At 38.2% G+C, this 18,779-nt stretch overlaps 1 protein-coding gene across 1 annotated transcript in view; it reads left to right on the top strand.

Moving 5' to 3' along the window:
* TTC26 (tetratricopeptide repeat domain 26) overlaps positions 1-16,429 on the top strand; it is a 53,338-nt gene extending 36,909 nt beyond the window's left edge. Inside the window, exons 13-18 of the mRNA XM_009322842.1 lie at positions 643-731; positions 5,895-5,978; positions 8,138-8,207; positions 11,013-11,119; positions 14,771-14,904; positions 16,318-16,429. Of these exons, the coding sequence (XP_009321117.1) occupies positions 643-731; positions 5,895-5,978; positions 8,138-8,207; positions 11,013-11,119; positions 14,771-14,904; positions 16,318-16,429 (596 nt within the window). The remainder of the gene's footprint in view (positions 1-642; positions 732-5,894; positions 5,979-8,137; positions 8,208-11,012; positions 11,120-14,770; positions 14,905-16,317) is intronic.
* The last annotated feature ends 2,350 nt before the right edge of the window (positions 16,430-18,779 follow it).

Genomic DNA, 18,779 nt, shown 5'->3' with positions numbered 1-18,779 from the left:
AGCAAAGTTTACTGACACTCATTTGAACTGATATGCTTGGCTTATTTATGGCTTTACCACTTGTGAGCAATGTGATAATCCCAAATGCATGAAAATTAATTTTCATATTGTATTTAATCACTGAGTATTTTTCCTGTGCATGTATTAATTTTTTATATATATATATCACAATATTTTCAGTGTCTCAAGTTTACTCTTTTACTGGAACTAAAATTAAAATATGTAGAGCTTCTCTGTCCAGGATAACTAAAAAGCATAATTTTAAAGAAAAAAGGCTAATGAGGTTAGAATAACAAATTCAGGCTTTGTATCAAGTGTCATTTCCTAAGAGTAAGAATAATTCATGGTAAAATTATGCTACATAAATTGTGTCATGGAAAAGGCCTGTTACATAAACAATTTGTCTCTGTAGAATTTGCTTTTGAATACAGTCTTGCAATAGTTATTTTATGCTGTAGAGAAAGTTGACAAGATGATCTAATAGTTTTTCTAACCTCTAGTATGGTCCTTTGCCTTGAAAAGGCAAGTTACACTATTTTTAGAAGTTAGCTGCTTTCATAGTTGCCAGCAGTCTTGACAGTGATTTCCATTACCATGTGATTTTTAAATTCTACAAATCTGCATTTCTCTTTTGAATTTTAGATACCATTCCAGGGAGACAGTGCATGTCCTCCTGCTTCTTTCTTCTTAGACAGTTTGGTAATGTCCTGATTTACCTCAACTCAGTCAAGGTTAGTATTATTATTTAGTATCGGTAGTACTCTAATGCATGGAATCACTATTTATGGAATTAGACTGTACTCTGTGAGACACTGTTTAAACATAAAAAGGTACAGAAACACAACACTAACAACAAAACACAGGAACAACAGTGGGACAAGTGGTCAATACAGCAAATTGATCAAAATGTAAGGAAGCAGTTTAGATAGCATTGTGCAGCATGGTGGTTTTATCACACTTGCAATTTAACCATTATCAGGCTTTCTGGTGGCATCACAGAAGACAAGGAAGATAATTAAAGGAAGACAATGAAAAAATTTGTGGATATTTATGGGGTGGGCAGCATGGAGGAAAAAAAACGGGTTTTTTTTAAGACTTATCAAATGAGTGATGGAGATTATTGTCACTGGTTAATAATTGGGGACAACATTTTAATGAATGAGAGTGTGTAAGGAAGACAGGACATGAAGGACCCTGAAAGTAATAAAGCTTATATTTTATAGGGAAAGCAGTCACTGAAGGGCTAAGATAGGGCAGTATTACCAAAGCAGTAAGCTAAGAATATTATTTTTGCAGAAGTAATCTGAGTGGTACCCTGCAGGCAATGTTGCATTTTTCAAAGTAAGAGAAGGACATTGCAGTTACCATAATGCAGCATTATCGGATCACCAGTATTCAATTGATAAAATGGATATAACTTACAGATATTCAGTTATAAATCAGATGTGAGGAAAAAGAGAGGCTGGAGTGTGATTATAGTTAAGTGATTGCAGCCTTGTTCTACTGATTTGAAACTAGAGTTGTAAGAACTCTATATTTGGTAGGAAGAGGAACGAGAATCTAAAAAGAAATGGTTAGGGAGATGCATGAAATGAGGACAATTACAAAGGTCTAAGGAGGGTGAGACCTAAAGAAAAATACGTGGCTGTCATGGTGCCAAAAGCAGCTGGTAAGTGAAGAATTATGAAGGTGTAGTGTTTTTAAATTTTGTCTGGAAAGAGGTCATTGAAGAAATCCCAAGTGGCTGTAGCCACTGGAATGGCTCCACTGTAGTGAAATGAAGAGACACCCCACCACCACCACCCCAAATTGGACTGTGTGTGTAACTGGAAAAAAGGAGAGCTGGAAACTAACAGTGAGATTTGTTTTGCCTAACTTGAGCCATCTAAAAGTCAGACTTCTAGTTATAACTGATCATCTGGTCTCAGTCTATAGCCAATGGGGGCAGATGGTAATTTCTGAAGGAGAATTCATCCTGTGTATTTCTTACACTTAGAATGGAATGAGTCACCCCATAGAAATACCCAGCTCTTTCCATTTACTTAAAGTTCTTAAACTTTTCAGGTTAGAACTAGCTGTTTAAACTTAAATGCAATTACTTACCACCTCCAAGATATATGGGAAAGCTTAGAAATGAGGGGGGGGGGGGGCATCTGGGGAGGCAAATAGAGTCATCATTAATATTGGAAAGTAACGTATGGCTAGTGTTTGTAAAGGAAAGAGCTAGAAGCGAACAAGACACTAAACAGAAATTAAGAGGGTGAAAGTGGGCAATAGGGTGATCAGAGGATAGGTCAGAGTCACGAGGCAAGAGAAGTGCTACAAGGAGGGCATTAAGTGAGACAATTCTGCATCTGTGAGGGTATAAAGGAAAGTGTTGTAGGAAGGGTTGGAAAGAAAATCCAAAGGGAAAAGGAAGAGCACAGAATACTCAGTGTTATTTTGTAAGATGTAAGAGCCCATGCAGAGGGAAATATAGGTGAGGAATAGTTCTAATGTTTAAAAACTGTCAGGAGGAAGGCAGAAATAATGACAGGTACAGGTATGCAAGCCTTCAATCCTGCTATATTTATCAACTAGAAGAAGGAGCGTTCTTACCTTGTCAGATTTGGGAGAAAAGATTTTATTATGTGTGCATAGGGGAGGAGAATGGTTATTTGACTGCTTGTTTGGATGTTTTGTTTTGTTTGGTTTTGTTTTAAAAACTTAGCTGTTTTGCTGAAAGTATGTAGAACTACTGTTGCACATTATAACATATATATGTGGATCTCAGCTTGCAAGCTGGACTTCTCCACATATACATGCCTTTGGCATCAGTAACCATATATATGGGTCAAATCAAAACAGGTTTAGGCAAAGATGATAATTTTTTTTTAAATATTCCTTTGGTTTTCACAGTTGTAATGTGACTGCATTTATAAGGACATACTGGGCACTCCCCCCTCAACTGCGGAAAGAAAGGTGATTCAGAGAATAATTAGAAATTGAAATATTGTCTTAAGAGATTTAGAAGATAGATATTATTTGCTACAGAGGGAAATTAAGAAAACAAAATTATACAAAATGAGGACTAGAATAAACTAGGTAGATTTGAAACCTCCATTTCTATTAGGAGAGGCTGAAAACAAGATATGGCTTACTGGAATTGCAGCAAATTCACCATGTCTTTTCTAAGAAAATGCATTTTGTCCGTCTCAAAACACAGCTGGTTTGTGAAACTCATTGTCATAGTTCAAGGCAGGGTTGAAGTTGCAAGTTTGGAAGCTTTTATAGATTGTATCTAGCGAGTTGCAAAATGATCAAGCTTAAGTAAAATACGTGTTTGTTAAATTCTTGAAGGGAATCATAAATACTGGTACTCTGAGACACAATGCAGTTGATAAATAGCAAGGGACAAAGTTTTCTGTTTTCTGCCTACCACCACTTTCTTTGCATGGTCCTTTTGAAGTAGTTGGTACTCATAATTTTCTAGCTGAGACTAGCCACTGCTCAGATTTACTTGGGTCATTCCCCGCCTCTTCAGGTCACAGGGATGCAAATAATTCTTCCTGTACCATTTTACAGGCAAGGTTTAGGTGGCTTTAGAGTCACCTTTGTGTTTCATTCACAGGAATCAACTTCAGTAGAATCTCTGCAGCTCTTTAAGTGGAGCTGTGCATTCTGTGAAGATTGTTTGCATGATATTCTCTCAGGAAACACCACCTTCATCCATGATTGATTAAAACTGCTTTAGGCATGAGAATGTCTCAAAGGACACCTTATTATAAATGTATTGCCAGCTGCCCTGAGGGTGACATTATAACACTGAGGATCAACTGAGAAGACAAGCTAAGTCAGGCTCAGCTGAGCTCTGGCCACAACGAATGCTTCATTGTTCAGCTGCGTATCTGAGCATCTCATTGAAATGGACATCACTCAGACCACAGTTAGTTTTATGAAAAGATTGAAGACCACTGAAAAGACCGCAAAAGAGTGAAGCCCAGTACCTACAATGTGGTTTAAAAAAAAAAAAAAAGAAACAAAACATCTAGCTGCTGTGAATGTGTTGCACTATCAGCAGCAGTAGTTCATTTATACTGGTTTTGTTTTCGCAGCAGGTCTGGTCTCTAGCACTCATACAGCCAGGATGGAATGACACAGTTTTTAAGATTGGTTGCTGACAGAGTTTCTTTTCCATTTTACTTCAAAAATACAATGGGGGATATTTGAACAGAAGGAACTATTCATGCAGTAAAACTAGCATCTTGCTCACCAGCTTTGCTTAACCTGGGACTTGTGCTGATTCACACGAAACTATCATTGAGGAAGAGTACAGTAAAGTGTTGTAATTCTCATATGGTGAAACCAGTTAGTTCACCCTAAGGGTACTGAAATGTTTTCACAAACTAAGCCTGAGGTTTCATCTGATTGGTTCATCCTCATGCTTTCACATAGCTTGCTATATTTGCCGTCTCTTTTGGACTCTAACATAGACTATTTGAGTGAAACCTAGACAATCTGGCAAATGGTGGCCACCCCCCACCTCTCCTCTCCAGGTACCGGCTTAATGTACATGGGTGGACTGGGTCAGTACTCTTTGTTGACTACCTGTGACAGGGAAGAGGTTCCTCCAGTGTCCCTACATAATGAAAGAAGATAGAGAGCACTGGGAAGGGGTTTTGTCCCTTGCTTCCCATATCTTTTGTACAGTCCCAGTTGTGCTTTTTACCTCCTCCTCACTCTTTAATGAGGGAACAAAACAAAAGTTTGGTCTTCCTACACAAGTTCTGTTTCTTTTATAGACGTTACATGAGGAAAAACATTTCTCTTCCACACATCTTGCTGTTATGCACACAGGAAAGCTTTTCTTGCAGTAACTATAGTGGATAAACCACCCTGCTTTTTTCCCATGCTCTTTCACAAGCACTGCACCTCTGCTCAGTGAGGATCCTCAATCCCATTCACATTTGTAGCTGTGGTATTGTGTTCCACCTTACCTCTACTAGGTCTACCGGTGCAGCAGTGTGGGACAGTGCTGAATGTAGAACACACTCAGCTGACTTTTGGTCATCTGAGTTACACTTCAATCTGGACATCTGACCATGATCAAAAGTAAGCTATTTGGGTCAAACCCAAACATCAGGCCAATCTATACCTAGAGTTATATTTCCTGCTTTGGCCCATGCAGCTTTTCAGAAAAGACACAGCTAGATCAACCTGATCTGTTATTAACCAGGTGTGTCCAGTCTAATATTATGGGAGAGAAAAACTTAATGTTGCACTTCAGATAGAGAGAAGGGTGCCTGTAAGCAAGGCTTGAGCTTAAGGAAGTCCTATTACACGGTGTGCTGCCTGCTTACAGCCTGGTACTGCAGCTCCGCCTCCATCATGTGATCCAGTGTGTCAGTCTAGCATCTGTCACATAACCAGATCCACAGGATCTCTTGTTGAACCTTGAGAAGTCTTGGAAAAACAAACTGTTCATCTCCTTAAGCCATTAGGGAGTCAACTGCCTATTTACCACCCTAGTGGTGAAATAAGTGCTTGGGAGGTGGAAGAGACCACGGCGGCACAGCATGTCTTCACATGCCCAAAGTGAAAATTACATCCATAAAAGCTGCCACTGCAATTTTGAGCTTGGAGCATTCTCCAGATCTCTCATGGTTAATACTGTGGAATGTTCCAGCTGTGTTTGTAGTCATGAATGTAGGATGGAAAGCCAGTCCATAATTTTCTACCCACAGTTTATAAATGCCGTATGTTCATAATGTGGGTTTTTCTTTTTCCTTCCCGTTGTCTTGATATAGTCTGACTCAGATTTAGGGAGGAGGATATTTTTAATGTTGTTATACCATGGGAGGAGGGGGTTTTTTGTTTTATTTATTTGGGTTTTGTCTGTGTGGCTTATTTTCCAGAGTTACTTCTACAACGATGACACTTTTAACTTCAACTACGCCCAAGCCAAAGCTGCCATGGGCAATTTTAGTGAGGCTGAAGAGGTATGTATTTACTTTCTTTAAAAAACAGCAATGGAAACATTTCCCACATACTCCCCTCTTTCCTCCCTTTTCTCCCTCCAGATCTTCATGCTGGTTGAAAATAAGCAGGTTGTGGAAGATCATCTTCCCCTTCTTAGAGGAACCGAAACTCTCAGTGAACACTATTCAGAAAAGATTATCTTGCTAATCTTGTAATGTGAGGTATATGGAGAGTCATGCTGCTTGTGGTGCATCACAAGAGTGCTTGCAGCTATCTCTAATTGATCAGAGAATGCCCTCTTAATTAGATTTCGTACGCTTTGTCTGGGATCCCAGGCAGTCTTAGTGGTAAGACTGACGAAGGCATGCTGACTAAGAGACACTGAATAGTTAAGAGCTTCTAGGTGTCCCTAGAAATTTGTGTTTAAAAAAAAAAATTTCTTCCTCTGGGAGATGTGGGAGGAAAAGAGGAAGTGCTCACTATCTTATTCAGCAGCATCCAGATGCAGCTGGAAGAGATTAACTTCTACACACAGCATTTTTTGTGTCTATGTGCAGTAGAAACTTAATTACAACTAAAATATGCAAAAGCAAATAGCTATTATGAAGATGGAAGCAACATTTTCCACAAGACCAGAAAGAAGACAAGCCAGAAAAAAAAAAACCAACCACGTAGTCTAAAGTGAATCATATAAGTTTGAGATTTTTTTGTTTGTTTTTCCTGTCTTTCTAACTTTTTAACTCTTCAGGTTTCTTGACAACAGAGCCCCCCTGTTTTGTTTTTTTTTTCTTTTCTCTCCCCCCGCCCCTCCCCCAGCACCCACCCCCTTAATTTCTGTGACTTGAAATTGCATCTTTCTTCAAGAAAAATATCCAAGACTGACAGGCAAAATGGATATATATTTCAATTCACCTACCTTAATTTAGTTAGCTTAATGAAAATGCAGGTGAGTATCTTAAAACCATACTAGCAGGCTATGGTGATAAAAAATTATAATTCTGTAAGTAAGCTTTAGCAGCAGCCAGGCAACAAAGAAACACAAAGGTGTAAACTGCTGTTAATCCATATTTTTCCTCTTATGTTCCTACAAATGATTCTATATAAACTCGTGTTATGTAGCTGATGCATTTAAATAACAGGATTATGTAATTAAATTGATTAGCCTGTCCTAATGTCTGATCTTTGCCTGTGATGACACTTTCATATAAAGATCACCCTTCCACAGTGTCTCATAAACTTGTAAAATATCTCCACATATAGCACTTATTAACTTATTAAAAAGCTTATCTCCCTGGACATAATGAAGTAAAACCTATGATAAAGTGCTACTTACACTGATAATGCTGCCTTTTTTTTTTCTTTCTTCCCCACCCCCAAAATTAGGGGGTCAGCAATGTTTAACCAATAAAAATGTCAGTAATTTGTGGAACTCACTGTTCCAGTACATACATCTGCTCCTATAAAGGTATTTTGAGTTTTGCCAGTAGCATCCTAGTATAGTTACAAATATACCTGCAGAGAGGCATAAATACCTTTTTTTTTTCTTTCCTCTGAGTAAAGCCAGCGTACATTTTAAAATTTATAACTTTCCCACACACATCCCTTTAGATGTAGGATGTAAAAAACCTGTATTTGTACAGTAAGTTACAAAAGACGAATGTTTTGGAACCTTACTGAAACCAATATGGTTAGAAATGGCTTATTGCTGACCTGGAATGATCTCTGACATGTATGGGGAGGAAAGGTTCACATATATATATATGTGTGTGTGTGTGTGTGTGAAACTTCTGGTATTTCAAGAAGATGCTAATGTAATTGCTTGCATCGCTTTCTAAACAAACACATTCCAAATGGCTTTTCCCACAGGCCCAGTGTTCCTTTGTGCTGTTTGTGTTGCATGGCCGCCCACTGGCACTTGTTCAGAGTAGGCCGCACCCTCTGCACAGCTTGGTGTTTTGCAGCTGCAGAAGTCCCTTGATAAGCATGGCACTGTTTGAATCCTCCACCTACTCGACACAGAGAGAAGCCCCTAGACTGCACTTGCATACCCTAACTCTTCTCATGAAGCAGTTGTTCGTGTGGTTTAAGCCTTAGCTGCATGTTGAAACGAGGCAGGTCTGCCTTCTGTTTGTTTAAAAGTAAATGCATGTATAATCTTTTATTTTCCTTCTTCCTGCAGGTGTTCCTTTTGATCCAGAGTGAGAAGATAAAGAATGATTTTGTTTACCTTAGCTGGCTAGCTCGCTGCTGTGAGTCACTTTACCCTCAACATTGCAGAATACAGATCCTCCTCTATTGCATCAGTCTTGGCAATCCACTTTCTTAATTGAATGTAATGTTGTAGGTGGATTCAGGACTGTGAAAGTGAAAAGCTGATTGCACTAGTTATGGCATGGGTGGTTATTGCACCTTTCATACATCTGGCTTTAGTAAGCAATTACTGGTTCAGTGCAGCGCTGTTATAGTTCCATCAATGCAGCTTTGTCCTAACCAGTGAACCTTTTTCTTCTCAGTTGTCTACTCAACCTCTTGAGTGAAGATTTTCTGTCTTAAAAGACTGAGTTACAACTCAAAAATACTCAGAGTAAAACATAAAATAGAAGCATCTATACTGGGTCAGGCCCAAGGGTCTGTCTAACTCCAAGAGTAGCCAATGTCAGATGTCTAGGGAAGAGAAGAATCAGGCAAGCATACATGGTATTTTTCTTCCTACTGCGTTACTCTTCATATCGGTCCAAATTCCTGTGCCTGAGGGGTGTCCTTTATAATCTCCATCATGTTTTTTCTTTCATAAACTTTTCCATTCTTCCCTTGAAACCAGGAAATTTTTGCCATGTTTAATATCCTATAGCAAATTTTATTAAGTATTTCTGAGTCAGTTTTTAAAACATGGCAGAGTACACCTCAGTACAGATACAGCTGCAGCACCACATGCAAAATAGTATAGAGGTGGGCTATTCTGATGACTCAAGTCTGAGATTCCCTAGGCTGTTTGTTTTCCTTACAGTGCCTCAATACAAAAATGTTCTCTTATCATACAATTTTCAGCAGTTGTACTTGGAGTGTAAATACATTTGGTTTGGGACATTATGCCATATTGCGGATGTGGTCAACATCTCTAATGTGATCTTTCCAGACAGGCATATCACACCTATGGATGCCTATCTATGACGCCCTTTTAGGACATGCCAGTTTATTTGCTTTTTCATTACGCTGCAGTACCTGGTTGTGTTTGAGTGTTTTATATGTGAATGTTTTATGTGAATTTTTTTGATGGGAGAACTCCCATTGCAAAGGGAAATCATGGTTGTTCAGTAGACAGTGTTCATCCTTTTGTAGAGTAGACAGTGTTCATCCTACTGTGCTATAGTAGTTCTTTGACATACATCTGGGGATGCAGAATTCTTTGAAGGTGCTACTTATTATACAAGAAGTAGGATCAACACTGTGTTATCAATTAAAAATTTTCTAGCTCTTTCATAAGAGTTGCTATTTATTCTTGAGTGTGCCTTTTGCCATTCTGAATTCTTGTTGAAGTTTCAGCGGAGCTACTGTATTCTTCTATGTCTGTCTTAAAATTTTGATTTTTCATTCCCAAACAGCTGCTAGAATTCTTTGCAGAAACAACTGTTCAGTGATGAGTATAGTTATCTTTTTGTGTCAAGTATGTAAATTACTATTAGATCCTTCTGGATAAAAGCTGCTGTAGAAATTACAAAGCATTATAATACATTCATGTCAGAGTATGATTAGGTATTGAGTCATAAACAATTCAATGCTGAAGTATTTCCAGAGGGCAAAAAGTACCAGAAATGCATCTTTTTGGATGCTAGACAGTATTTTTTTGTTTAATATTATTGTACTATTTATACAAAATTCTTCTTGAAAAGAAGGTAAAAAAACATTGAATTAGCACAGTACTCCATTTCTCTAGATAGATGGGTTAGTATTTGGAAATTAAGACCTGGTTGTTTGCCACTGTGTATGGTATCTGGAGCTGATGAAAGAAAAAACTGATTTGATGTCTTGCTGCCTCCTAAATGAGAAGTGTCTATAAATTCTGTGATTTAGTGTTACATGTTTATTGTTGATATTGCCACCCATTCTACCTGCAACGTATGTATTGGCGCAGTGGGCACAGGTATAATAAGCTAAACAGTCCCTCTTTTGAAAGAGCACAAGAGCAGTCATGTGTGAACAGTCAGCTACTCTGTGAGTAGCTGGTAAGACTTGAAAAAGAAAGGAATACTTGAATGAGTCTGGAATTACCAATATCAACCTCAGATTCAATAGAATGGGTTCTTATCTCCAGAAAGAAAAACAATTTTAGAATACTTTGTGTTCAAACACCCTAGTAGAATTTCCACTAGCTGAGATGGAAGAGTGAGATTCTTTTATTTCTAATTGTGTATAGCAGTGATGTTTAAAGTTAAAGGCCAGTGAAGAATTCTAGTCACATAGGCAAATTTAAAACCAGCACCAAATCTCAGGAATTTGGAAATATTTTTTTCTAGTAGATGCATAATGACAAGTTTTGTTATGCTCGTAGGGGCTTCACCCACCCCCACTTTGGTTTGCTATGATTCATGGGGATTGAATGTTTAGATTGAGGTAGGCACCAGGTATTAAAGACCTCAGGTCAGTGCTAATTATTTTTTTTCTGTGTATAAGAACACATAATCCTAAATCTCACCATCTAAATGGACTGCCACAGTTCATTGTCCTGGATAAAGTAACTTCTGTAATGCTTTCCATTCTATTTCTTAATCACATGTGAAATCATGAGAGTTGTGCTTATTGCTGTATCTGTGAAATATAAATGGAGATGTAAAAGCCATAATTATTCCTCTTGACGTTGATATTCTCTGATGAATTGCTGTTATCGCTAGTAAGGCAGAAGATAAGGACAAGTTTCCCTTCCCAACCTCATGCTCACAGGCTGAGGCATGCATTTACATTAAGCAAAGAAGTTTAGGAACATTTATTCCACCTGCCATTGAGTATTGTGTGTGGCATATTCTTTTCACAATCCCAGCTTTTTGTTGTTATTGCAGATATTATGAATAAGAAACCACAGTTGGCCTGGAAGCTCTATCTGAAGATGGAGACCTCAGGGGAGTCCTTTAACCTTTTGCAGCTCATTGCAAATGATTGCTACAAAGTGAGTCTTCTCTTTAGAACTTGGTGTTTGGCATGTTAATTCAGTGATTGTACCAACAGCCTTTTTTTTTTATACTTTCCATCATTGTCATCACTAGTGAACTTTCTTTTATAACAGCAGGATGTCTAATAATGTAGATGAGTTGGCAAGGATTAGTCAGTATTTTAACCTATAGGCCTTCTTGGTAGACAACCCACTGATTAAAACGTAGGTAAATTACTGCATGCTTGAGCTATCAATAACGATAACAGTTTCTTCTCCTACTAGGGATTCATTGCTGGTAGAAATGACAAGAAACTTTTAAGAAAAAAAAATCTAGCATAGGTTCAGCAAAGAGTCTCATGCTGCTTTTTTTTCTGGGACAGTGTTATTTTTTCCTTAAAGCTTATAATGGCAATGGGAGGTACTCCTTTGCTAATCATAAGGAAATGGAAAGAGAATTCCCACAACTACTATTTTATCTGCCCAAGTGGGGCAAAGATACACGGTGTGTGTGTAGTCATTAGGAATAAAACTACTCAGAAATAATGGTGAGCTTAACTGCCTACAGCGGGATCCCTGCTGACAAATAATAGTTCTTCTTTTGAACCTTTTCTAGAGGGGACTTTTAAGAGATGAGGTTAGACTAAGCTGTCTAACATTTTTAAAGGTCAAGCTAGACAAGACAATGCCCACTTTAGTAGGGATGCTCCGGGCATTTTAGAACAAGTTAAAATATATGTTACCTTACTTATACTAAGCTTCTAGATCGTGTTTACTAGTTCTGATGCTCCCTGCTAATACAATGCTGGCACACCTCCAAATTCTAGTTTATACAAAGCTGTTTAATAATGAAGAGATCTTGGGAAGCTGATTACAATTCTGCCTAAATTCCTAACATCTAATTCTTCAGGTGGTGTCTATACACAGTAAGACTTAGCTCTGATTCAAGTTTTTTTGCTGTTCTGCAAAGCATGGAAAGAAAACCTGAGAGTTTCATCCGCAGGATGAATGTAGAGGCATATAAGGAAAACTTGTTTGAGAGGATTGTAAATGGCACTATAGGAGAAAGAAAAATTGGTTGTCCTATGCAGAGTGCTGCCGTGCAAGATTTCAGTAGACAATAATAGAATGCTGTATCTGCCATCTGCAATCAACAAGGATGATTGCACTGTGTTGGGACCTAGAGGAGTAGCAGCTCAGTGATAGGAGAAAAGGATGTTCTTTGGAAAAGTGTCATGGTGAGACACAGGCAATCCACTTTTCAGAATGTATTGGCCAGAGCCAGAAGGTGGACTGAAGTTATTTGGGGAGCAACCATTTTAGAATTAATTTAAATTAACTATAGAATATAAAGACAGACTGTAATTTTGTGATTGTGCAAATATGGTAGTTCGCTGTTTTAAGAAGGCAAGTGTGAGAAGAAGAGCGTAAAACAGATACTAGGTGTAAAGCTCATGGAGCTGGTTCAGTGGAGCCTAATGCAAGTGAACACACAAGAGCTAGCAGCTGTTAGCATAGGCTTATTAGAGATACAGTGACCAAACTTGCCATCATAGAGGAAAGATAGTAAACTGAGTCCTATTGGAAAACCTCCCAATGATTCTCAGTTCAGCCAAGCTCTCCAAAGAGCAGCAATATTCACATACTATCTGTAACATTCTTTTTTGCTGTTTTCCTTCATCTGACAAAGTAACATGTTCTCAAAATCCTAACAAACACATAACTGAAAGTCAGAAAATCTACCTTGTGATCTCAAAAGCATTCTTCTAAAACTGAGTGAATTATCGCTTTCGCATCTTTCAACTATTCAATCCACCATCTCACCCTAAAAGTCTTGTTGCTCAAGCAAGTGGCTATGCCTCTGGTGTTTACCATAGCTGCAATTTGTGAAAGAAAGTTGACAATCAGACCTTATGTAAAATCTCTCTCTAGACCATTTTAAGTCTCACTTAAATCAGTTGATTACTTTGCCTAAATTCTTCTCAAAACCTTATTGTACTCTAGAGGAGAAGCAGCTCCACACTTTGGATTTATATAGAGCTCTTAAAAGCTGCACTTACAGGACTAAATTTTTCAGCCTAATTATGTGTCTACATATGGCCATAAATGACTGCTCCAAAGACCAAGGAATTTCATTTCAAAAATTATTACCATAGTGTTATAACTTGTCTTTCTACACTACCAGCTGATTGTACCTCTTCCACTAAATGGCAAGGCCCATGCTGTTTGAGTTTATGTAGCGTTTTCCAGTTGTTTCTGAAACATTGTATTATATGGAGATCCACAGGCAGCACCATAGCTGTAGCTTAAGAAGGCAGTCACCCTAGGCTTCACTCAACAGAATGCTGAACGAACATGGATGAAGCAAGGTCAACAGTGTCTTGAGCCTAGGTGTAGCTGGATGTCCTGTTGCTATGCTGATAGAAGTTGTTCAGTGAGGAAGCTAGGATGCAGGACTTCTGGCTAATTACTTGCTGCTTCTCATGCAATAGTCTATCTTATCCATAGAGGTAACAGCACGTGACTTGGGCTGAAGTATTTCCTGCTTTTATGTCAAATAGAAGGAGGACATTAAACTGGTATCTGCTTAATGGAACTAGATCAGATGCCAGCTTGGAGAGATCAGGATTCATTTTTTTCTTTTTAGCTGACATATCTGATACTGTTTATACTCACCATCTTTATTCCCATCCATTTAAGTGCTTGCCAATCACCTGTGGTTAAAATCACCATTAATGTGAAGAAAAGGGAATTATTACTCATGCTGTAGCACCTCTGACTAAAGTTTTCAAACGTAACTCCCACAGCCTGTCCTTTTTTCTCAGCAGATGCAGGCTTCCAGCCACCAAAGGGTGGGAGGTTGTGCACAGTCTACCTTCTGTGCTCTCTCATGGGAAGATGCTAGCCACAAACAACATTGCTATTCAGGCTTGCCCAAGTGAAGAACACTCGCAGTCATAGATAAGGTCCACATGAGTTATGCTGACTTCAAAAGCCACAGTTACTGTGGTCAGTAACTTTCGCGCTGACTGTTGCCAACCAACTTGCTTCTTGTTCCCATTTACAAATAGAGAATCTAAGGCAGAAAAGATAGAGTACGCAGTGGATTTTCCTATGCTCAGGAAAATTTTGGATTACAGATTCACTGAATCTTATTTTGTGCTGTACAGTAACAGTGAAGAAAAAAATATAGCTCCAAGTTAAACCCAAAAGACATCCAAATATGTCGCTGTAACCATCTCTAGATGAGGAAAAGTGGTTATGTTTTCAAATGTTTGGGCTAGTTTGAAGTTGATATTATATCAAGGACTTTGGTATAGTCGGTACAACGCTAGATAGGGCACCTCATAAAAAAGAAGTTTTGTAAGCTAGTGTTATCTGTATATAATCAAAACAACAGCACTGATCATTGCCAACTAATAAAGTTTACAGTGCGGTTTGTCTATAATATGTTCAAAGACATAGACCAGTAATGTTATAATACCACCTGTTTCCCTACGTAGAACTGAAATGTGCCTGTTCTGTGTCACTTGCTGCCTGCAGAAAAACAGGAATATGCACATTGCTTCTATGACTTACTGCTGATTTCAGAAAACTGAGCTCAAAATTTTTAATCCCCTTCTGAAAGATGGTCATTTAGTCAGGAATAATGTTCCACTTCCTGTGCAGATGCGTCAATTCTACTATTCAGCCAAAGCATTTGATGTTCTGGAGAGACTGGACAGTAATCCTGAATACTGGGAAGGCAAGAGAGGTGCTTGTGTGGGTGTCTTTCAAATGATCTTAGCTGGCCGAGAAGCAAAGTGAGTATTCTGTGTTGTATCTGAATTTATTTTGCTCTTTTCCTATTTCCAGTTAGCTGTAAGCCAGAATCATAGTCTTAGCTTTAGAACTAGGTATCCTCTTCCAACTCTTTATTGACCTTTCAGAGAATAGACGCGCTGGCCAGTGGTTCCATATGCAGTGTTCAATTTGAAGTGTATCTTCCACACCAACAGTTACAGAATATATGGTGGAGAATAACTTATCAGCGAATGCTATGAACTGTAGGAAACCAAAATACATTAGTCATTATACTAGGAAGAGCTCAGTTATAAATGTAGTATGTTCATGAACTGATGGAAAAGAACCTCATTTCACGTTGATGGCGTAAGAATGGAAAACTGTCCCATGACATTTTAAGGTTCATAGAACAGAACTAAGGAAACATTTACTCAGCGCTGTAGGAAGAACACGATTTCTCTAAACAATGAGTAGATGAGACTGTGTTTTCACTAAAATTTGCTTTCTGAAGACACTGTCCATGTCAGACAAATATACTTACTTGATGAAAGCTTAAAGGAAATTATCTGTGTTACTGATAATTTTGCTTTCGTCCCATTACACTGGATGGGAGAACGAGAGAGTAGTGAGGCTGTATTTAAGAACTGTTCCCTCATGAATATTCTGCTGTGATGCCAGATGGCCATTCTCCCCTGGCCAAAGTTGCTGTTTTGTACGTGACTGGTAGGTGTGTATCTTGGCTTCTACACCTTCCTTGTATTCCCTTCTCTGCTGGAATAATCTCATTAACTACTGCACCCTTCAAGTGTCCTTTTAGCAATTACTGCAGTAGATGCAGTAAAATACACATAGCTTGCCTGTTTTTCAATATGCATACAATACAAGTTCTTGCTGTAAAGTAGCTGGCAAACTGCAGCTTCATACTGGTTTATCCTATTGGTAATGTTCATTTCCGTGTTATTTGTATTTATGTGTAAGGTGCTGTGGCAGCGTTAAGCTAGATGTTGCCATACTGAAGACTAGCAAGTAGCATTAAAGAAAAAAAAAAAGTTTGTTGTGTTCTGGGGAACTATTTTGCAAGAGTAAGGATTTACACATAAATACACACACTCATGCACTAAACTCCAAACTAATTACATCTTGCTGATTTTTTTTTTTAATTTCTCTCCTTTTTGCAATGGTATACAAGACTTTTTTTTTTTTCTTTAGAATCATAGAATAGTTTGGGTTGGGAGGGACCTTTAAAGGTCATCTAGTCCAACCCCCCTGTTTTTGGTCCGCTGGGATCTAATGTACTGTGTATTTTTACCTATTCCTGCTCTGCAGATGAATGGACCCCTCTGTCTAGGAACCATGTTTTGCAAAATAGTTTGGATGTGGGTAGTTGTTTATTGTATCACCCTCATTTAAATCTTTGCTTTTCACCTTTGTAGAGAGACTCTACGGGAAGTGCTGCATCTTCTGAAGAGCACTGGTAATTCTCAAGTAGAATACATTGTCCGCATCATGAAAAAGTGGGCCAAGGAGAACAGAGTTCCTGTTTAAGTCAGTGCCACAAAATGAACCGGGTCAGTGACTATTGTGTGTGTGGCTGTAGGATGTGGGTCTTGGTTTCTCCTGTGCATTCTGGGTACCTCCTTCCTTGCAGGACTTTACACTACCAAGCAAGTTGACCCAGCTGAGCAACTGCATAGTGCAGTGAGATTGCAAAACATTCAGCAAGTATTTTTTTTCATTAAAGCTTTATTGGTACTTTTTCTGTTGCACCACTCTCTATTCCTCATTCAAAGTTTCTCATTTTTTTTAGTAGCAATTCCAACTGTCCACAAGTCAAAGTGCTCCTCAGATGCTCCCCCTCTCAACACAAGTTACTGGAGTGCTTTGTGGGTTGGTTTGTTTTTTTTTTTTTTCAGCAAGTCTTCTGGCCTCTGGAGAAGAATCATTTGTTAAATGGCTGAGACAAATCTACTTCATCAAGAGGTGGAATGTGGCGAGTAGAGAGGATGATGGTGACAGCCAAAAGCCAGTACTAGGGTATCAGATAATACATAAAGACTTCTATATATTACCTGTCTGGAGTAAAATACAAACTGTATTCTGAGCACTGTCCTTTTCTGGATAAGTCTCAATAACTAATACCTTCATCTCTTATTTTTGTCTATCAGGATTGTTTTCTCTCTTACCATTAATTCTGAGGATGAGGGTTATTCAACCCAAAATGCCAAGCTCCAAAGTGGCTTATTTGCTTTCTAGGTTGGTAGCAAAGCATGACGGTAACATCTTTTTCAGTGCATGGAGATTTGACTGACTGTATTGTTCAATCAGACATTGATCATCATCATCATCAACTCAAAACATTCATGTTAATATAATTCATGTGAGTAATCCATTTAGTTTAGCAATCTGATGGATAAAAGAACTGGATGTTTTGAATAATTTTCTTCAGCATTTACCACCCTAGTTAGCAATATATTTATTATACTTTTGGATTTATTATACTCTTCTGTTTTCTAAGGAGAACAGTTCCGGGAATACATAATTCTAAAAGAAGGCAACAGTTGTAACATAGAAATGTATTATATGTTTTGCAGCGAAAAACATTTGTATATTATTTGTAAAAGGAAAATTTACAATTTGTAAATTTGTAAATACTTATGAAGTATTTTTTTATCATTTAGGAGGGAAACTCAGAATACTGTATTCTCTACTGTCTGTGCTTTGATTAAAGCTCTTAATTGAAACTACAGTTGAATGTCTTGTTGGTCTGTGTTGCTTCATACTGAAGAAGTTGAAATAGTATATTCATTTTGCTGTGGAAGAGGGCAGATTTGTGACCGGTCATTAAACGTATGTTCAATAATCAGTCCAAGGCAAGCCAATGGCCTTGGTCCTGATTTTATGGTGGTTTGATGCTGAAAATAAGGAGGCTGGGTATATAGGGAACATATACACCTTTCTGCCATATAGCATGTCAGTATTTTTACTGCTTTAAGCAAAAACTGTGGGTATCATCATTCAGGTATCTAGAAGTACATTGATAGTTGCGGCTACTTGCATTTACATGTATTTACATCTAGAAAACTGATCCATCATACTGATCACCAGGGGCAACGTTACACTGATTCAAAAGAGGTGTGAAAGGAGCAGTATGTTCACTGAAAGCAGTTAGAAAACACCTTTCACTTGTAAAAAACATTTTTGTTTTCCCTCCCACTTTAATTAACTTGGAAACAGATCGGGAATACAATTATAAGTCTTGGTACAAAGCTTCAAAAAATCATGTCGGTGGCTTTGTAGCAGATGTTAAATGCATCTAATTACTCCCCTTATTGAAGCTTAACCTGCAGGAGAGCTGAAGAGTGTCCAAATCCATTGCAGACCATTTTACATGTTGGTTGAATCTTCTGAAGTAAGTGTGATGGCATTGCAGCATAAGGGCTTGGGGACTAATTTTAAATTCTCTGTCCGTGACAAGTGAAGAAGTTTTTGAAAACCTCACCTTTATTCACTATAGTCACAAAGTCATATTTGATATGCTAAATAATGTGGGTTTTAGCACAATGCATTTTATTGACTGGTAATAAAGCTTTTGTCACTTAAGACATAAAGAACAGGGGACTGCAGGGCTTTGCCCTGAGCAGTGATGAAATAAAAGATATATTACATGTTGTCCGAGCATTTAGGCTCTTGGTAATGGAACAGATACGTAGGGACTATTAAAATGCAGAACAAGAAAAGTGCTGAAATATTGGTGTTTATTTTACCTTAGAAATACGTTCCAAGAACATCTTCCATTGTTTAATCTGCGATCACATTCAACAAACAGAGGTGTGAATAGGAGTTGCCTTAGCTGATACAGAAAGGGAAGTTAATAAGGGATTTCTAAAGCTGTTTC

Source organism: Pygoscelis adeliae, unplaced genomic scaffold (assembly GCF_000699105.1).
Source record: "Pygoscelis adeliae isolate BGI_AS28 unplaced genomic scaffold, ASM69910v1 Scaffold60, whole genome shotgun sequence".
In the NCBI taxonomy this organism is placed as follows: domain Eukaryota; kingdom Metazoa; phylum Chordata; class Aves; order Sphenisciformes; family Spheniscidae; genus Pygoscelis; species Pygoscelis adeliae.
The sequence above is the reverse complement of the archived record's forward strand: the minus strand, read 5'-3'. Positions and strand labels throughout refer to the sequence as shown.